A 5085-nucleotide genomic window follows, 5' to 3' on the forward strand; every position below is an offset into this window, starting at 1 on the left:
GGGCTCTGCAGTTCGTGGCTCACTGGCTCTAATTGAGGTACGTGGGCTCAGAATTTGTGGCACACGGGCTTAGTTGTCCCACGGCATGTGGGATCCTAGTTCCCCGATCAGGGGTGGAACCTGCGTCCCCTGCATTGCAGGGCAGATTCTTAACCACTGGACCACCAGGGAAGTTCCAAGGATGATTTTTCTTTTTTTTAGGGATAAAATTGTGATTCTTATACAAATATAAAATGAACACATATCAGAGATTTTATTTAACTCATTAATTAGTGAAGGAACTAGTAAAAACTGGTCAAAAAAGAGCCCAAAGTCCGGACATATACATCGGCAGTCTGGAATACTAAAATTAATTTGATAATAGGAACAAGACTGACCACTATCCCCATTTTTCATTCAGACAGAAATCATTTTTATTACTATCAGTTTTCTACAACCCAGAAAGTTGTCAAATAACTCAAAGGTAAGGAAAGTTTGCAGACCTTCTATTAGAATCAGATAACCCCTGGAAGGGTCCACCAGACAGTCTAGAGTGAAATACAGTCATGCCTTCAAGATTTAATGGCTGCTAAGTGGAAGATCTGTAATTCAATCCCAAATCTACATGTCTCCATAAGTTCAGACTCCTCCTTTTGTGCCAAGTAGCTTTTGAACAGTGAAAATGTGAAAGTATTAGTCGCTAGATCGTATACAGCTCTTTGCAACCCCATGCACTGTAGCCTGCCAGGCTCCTCTGTGCATGGGATTCTCCAGGCAAGAATACTGGAGTGGGTTGCCATGCCCTTTTCCAGGTGATCTTCCTGACTGAGGGATCGAACTCAGGTCTCCTGCTTTGCAGGCAGATACTTTACCATCTGAGCCACCAGGGAAGTCCCCTTGGTTTCAAAAATTGAGTCCCCAGCTCCATGGAACAGACTCTGCAGAAATTTTTCCAAGGTCTCCGAAACCTCAGTCCGTCATTTGCCATCCTGAGGGTGTCCCCGCCTCTGCACTAGTTTGGTAGACCTCTACCCCCGAAGTCTGGAGGGGCTCAGAGCCTGGTCCGGGTGCTGGGAAGATGAGAGACGAGCCGCTGGTCTCCCACCGTGCTCTGAGTCTTAGAATAACTGAAGGGACTTCGGTAGCCCTGGCTCCCTTCAGATGGTCGGTTTGGAAGTTATAGGACGTTGGTACAGCCGGATAATACCTTCATCATGTAGCCGCTTCCAGAGCGTCCTCTCTAACTTGAAGTCATGGTTGATATAAAAGATCGTTCGTTTCCAGGACTTATCATAGTAGTGGTCAGAGAAGCGTTCGTGGCCCTCAGTGATGAACCCGTAGGCACTCACCTGCAGGAAGGTGGAGGAGAAATAAGGCCTGCGTGTGTGTCTCTTGGGTTTCTTCTCTGTGTGTGTTGGGGGCAGGGCTCCTAGATCCTGGTTCTATCCCTGGGGGTCTGGGTGCAGGACCCCTGGAAGCACGCTTGCACACAGGCAGGTGTCCACACTCAGGCCCCTCCCCTCACCCCCCAGCCATCATCCCTTGCTGAGCAGGCCCAGGGCTACCCCAGAGCTGTTTCTCCAGATCTGCGGGCTCCAGAAGCAGGGCCTCACCTGGTCACAGAGCTGGAGGGCAGTGAGCAGCAGGAGGGCCCCCGTGGTGGGCCGGTATATTCTCCAGTGGGCAGTGTTCAGAGTCTCAGACCTCAGGAATCTGCGAGACAGCCCAGCCCCCCAGCTGTCAGGAGGCTCGCCAGGACGCGAGGGATTCGCCCCTTCCACGGGCTTCCCGCTCTCACCTGTTCTTCATGTATCGGAGCAGGTCTGGGTGCAGCAACAGGTATCTGTCCAGTTGGAGCGCTTCCTGGAAGGCCTCCTGAGGTCTGCGCCTGTGGGCAGGTATGGGTCCTTCATTCTCTTACCTCTCCGGGGGAGGGCCAAGGCAGGGTCATGGGCATGACTGGTCCCCCATCTCCAAGTGAGAGCTCAGACTGTCCCCACCTGTCCAGCCCTTCCCAGCTGCCCCCTCCACAACTTGTCTGTAGGTGAGGGGAGGGGGCGGTGGGTACCTGAACCAGAAAAGGTTCTTTGAAGCCATGGTCTGATTCAGAAGCAGTGCTTCTAGCCACTCATAGTCCCGGGTGCCTTCCAGGAAGTGCAGGTAGCGGACATCCTGAAGACCAAGGACAGCGTGTGGTCCAGGAGTCCTGCCTTCAGTGGGGTGGCCTGACTTTGATCCCAGGCTGCCTGCTTGCTCTCCTCCGGCCTGGCGTGGCTGCCCTCCCTGCCCTTGTCCCTCACATGCCTGGAGACTGTACCAACGACAGGCTCTAGACTCAGGATGCTCCCTAACTCCCTGTTTGTCTCCCTGTCTCACCTGCATCCTCCCATATCCAAAGTCTGTGGGTGGCCAGACCCATCCCTCTTTGCTCACCTGCCCCAGAGGCACGTGCCGGAAACCCCGACTGCCCAGTATAAGGAGTGACTGGGTCAGAGAGAAGGCAGTAAAGCCGTAGAAGGAGGTCCGAGTACCCACATCGTGTTCATAGCCTTTGATGATGGCGCCACTCAGCCTAGCCAGAAAGACAAAAATCAGAGCACATGAGGGCTTCTGGGTGATGTGTGGAGGTGGTCGGGGGAAGGAAGAAGGGATGGGGAGCTGGCACTAGTGAGCCCAGGACCCTCTCCCCCAGCTTCTGGATCCAGGCAGGGAGCACCCTCTGAGCTCTCTGGGAAGAGCCTTGCTCTGCAGGAGAGGAGTGGGGGTTGGGGCAGGTGCAGGCTCACCGGAACACATAGTCGTGGCTGTCTATCTCTCGGCCCACGTGGGAGTTGTTCAGGATGCCCCCGTTGCCCACCACGGCACAGCTGATGCACCGGGAGCTCCCGGCAGGGAGGCTGGCCAGGAGCAGCTGCTGCTGGGGCACCGGGGGGAAGTGCATCACGACCTTCTGCACCACTGCAATGTGGGGGGCCGGGGGGATTCCACTCAGAGCCCAGCCAGGGCTGGGGGCCTCCCGGCCGGCCTTTCTCCCAGGGCTGATTGCCCGCAGGGGAGAGGTGGGCCAGAGGCAAAAAAACATGGCCCTCTGGGCCTTCCCTTGGTGGTCCAGTTGTTAAGACCCTGCGCTCCCAGTGCAGAGCTTTGGGTTCCATCCCTGAGATCCCATATGCTGCAACGCATGACCAAAGAGTAAATACAGATTTAAAACATAGTCTTTAAAAAGCGTGGCCCTCTGGGACTTTTCTCATGGTCCAGTGGTTAAGACTCTGGGCTCCCAATGCAGGGGCTGAGGATTTGATCCCTGGTCGGGGAGCTAAGACTCCACATGCCGCACAGTGTGGCCAAAAAATATTTTAAAAATATTTTTTAAAGAAGCATGGCCCTCTGCTGTGGCCTAATGCACATCCATGCCCCTAGGACGAGGACTCACAGGAGAAATTGAGCTCCATGAAGCCGAAGGGCGGAGCGAAGTGCTCCAGGCGGTCCCACTCGCTCTGGTTGAAGTGTCTGGAGTCCAGGAAGAGGGTGAGGTTGGGCAGAAAGAGAGTCTGGAGCCAGGGTGACTTGGAGGCTTTGATCTTCACCGAGTCAGGGCAGGTCTGCAAGCAGGAGGATGGGTCAGGCCGGGAGAGAGGCTGGGGAAGCTGTGGGGCGGGGGGATGGGGCAGGGTGGGGTGAGGGGCCCTGGGGCCAGGACGGGGAGGTGGGCGCGGGAGCAGAAACCAGGCCTCAAAGCTGGAAAGGCCCCACCTCCACTACATCTTCCATCCTATTCCCAGAGCCTTCTGGTCCCCCTGGTCATTGATCGCCCAAGCCCACCGCTGGCAGGACGTGTGCTGCCGGTCTCATGTGCGGTGCCTGGCTGCAGTTTTGTGTGCAAACTTCCGTGTCTCCCCTCCTGTGGCTGGGGCCCCAGGCTGCTTTTCTTAGGGCTGGAAGAGAGAGAGGGTCTTGGAATTCTCTCTCTGGGGAGGACAGGGCTGGGCACCAGGTTGGGGCGTTCTTGTCCCTTGGTCCCTGCCCAGCCCTGCTCCTCCGCCTGCTGAGGTCACACTGGGGACCAGGGTGGCCCTTCGATCACACCCTCACCTGGATGAGCGTGTGGGGAAGGGGCCGGGTAGGGGAGAGCTTAGGAGCAGAGCCCGGGAGGGATGGGAGGGAGCGGGCCTCAGGGCCTCCAGAAGAGGAAAACCTCACCGTCTGCAGGCCGCCCCCCTCCAGACTGTATTCCTCCTCAAAATCCCACTGGGGCTCAGACTTGAAGTTGGTGGCCTTCAGCTTCTGGCTTCTCTGGGTGGCGGGGCTCCGCAGAGGGGCCGAAGACCGGGTGGGCTGGGCTCTGTCTGGGGTGGCTCCTCTGGCTCCCTTCCCCGCCCGGCCCCCTCCCCCGGGGGTCCGCGCCCCGGCCTGGTGTTTTGGAAGGAGGGTCTTGGCTGCAGTTGCCGGGCTGTCCCGCGGCTTCGTGGGCACCGCTCCGGGGCCTGTCGGCCTCGCCTTCGGGTGCCCAGATCCTCTGGCCGTCCTCGGGTTCGGACTGTTCAGTGATGGCGCTCCGGTCCTGCCGGAGGCCACGCGCCCACCTCCAGCCGTCGGGGGCAGCGCGTGCACCCCGGTGTCCTTGCTCGCCCGCGTCTGCGGTGCCGCCTTTCTGGTTGAGGTGGGCGCTCTGCCCGGCTCCTCGGCACGGGCCTTGCTGGTCTGCGCTCCTCTGCGCTTGCCCGCCGTGAGGGTTGTGGCCTTGGGGGGTGTGTCCCGAGCGCGGGTCCCCTGTACTGACTCCGGGTGGGTGGTCGCCCTCCTTCTCGTGATGGCTGCCTGAGACATAGCATTTTGCAGTAACTCTGGGGACCTTTCCTTAATGTCTTGTTGATGCTGATTCCTAGAGAAAGAAATGACTTTGGATGAAGGCTAAGGTTGTAGGGACTTGAGGAGTGTAACTAGCATTCATTTTTGTGTCTCAAGTGGACTTCAAATCAGTCTTCAGGAGAGCGGGGGGGGGGGGGGGGGGGGGGGCGGGGAGGCATTGCTGGCTGCTTCCCAGCACCAAGCGGAACCTGTTGGCAGTGGATCTGGACACTTACTTCTGACCAGTGCGTGCGCGCT

At 57.7% G+C, this 5085-nt stretch overlaps 1 protein-coding gene across 1 annotated transcript; it reads right to left on the reverse strand.

Annotated features, from left to right (window-relative positions):
• Positions 1-640: 640 nt before the first annotated feature.
• Positions 641-4806, reverse strand: ST6GALNAC1 (ST6 N-acetylgalactosaminide alpha-2,6-sialyltransferase 1). The gene is made up of 8 exons (XM_065909926.1): positions 4180-4806; positions 3413-3581; positions 2766-2937; positions 2413-2551; positions 2048-2151; positions 1778-1867; positions 1593-1692; positions 641-1328 (listed from the first exon to the last, which is right to left on the reverse strand). The coding sequence occupies exons 1-8, from the start codon at positions 4804-4806 to the stop codon at positions 1137-1139; spliced, it is 1593 nt and encodes a 530-aa protein (XP_065765998.1). The 3' UTR covers positions 641-1136.
• Between the last annotated feature and the right edge of the window lie 279 nt (positions 4807-5085).

Source organism: Muntiacus reevesi, chromosome 18, assembly GCF_963930625.1.
Source record: "Muntiacus reevesi chromosome 18, mMunRee1.1, whole genome shotgun sequence".
NCBI classification, from domain to species: Eukaryota; Metazoa; Chordata; class Mammalia; order Artiodactyla; family Cervidae; genus Muntiacus; species Muntiacus reevesi.

Bases quoted from the DNA above. Each gene is read 5' to 3' on its own strand.
- ST6GALNAC1 (XM_065909926.1), bottom strand. From the start codon at position 4,806: ATGTCTCAGGCAGCCATCACGAGAAGGAGGGCGACCACCCACCCGGAG. The intron at 2,552-2,765 runs GTGAGCCTGCAC...CTTTCTGGCTAG, and splicing joins AGCCACGACTATGTGTTCCG to GCTGAGTGGCGCCATCATCA. The intron at 1,868-2,047 runs GTACCCACCGCC...ACCTGCCCACAG, and splicing joins AAGAACCTTTTCTGGTTCAG to GCGCAGACCTCAGGAGGCCT.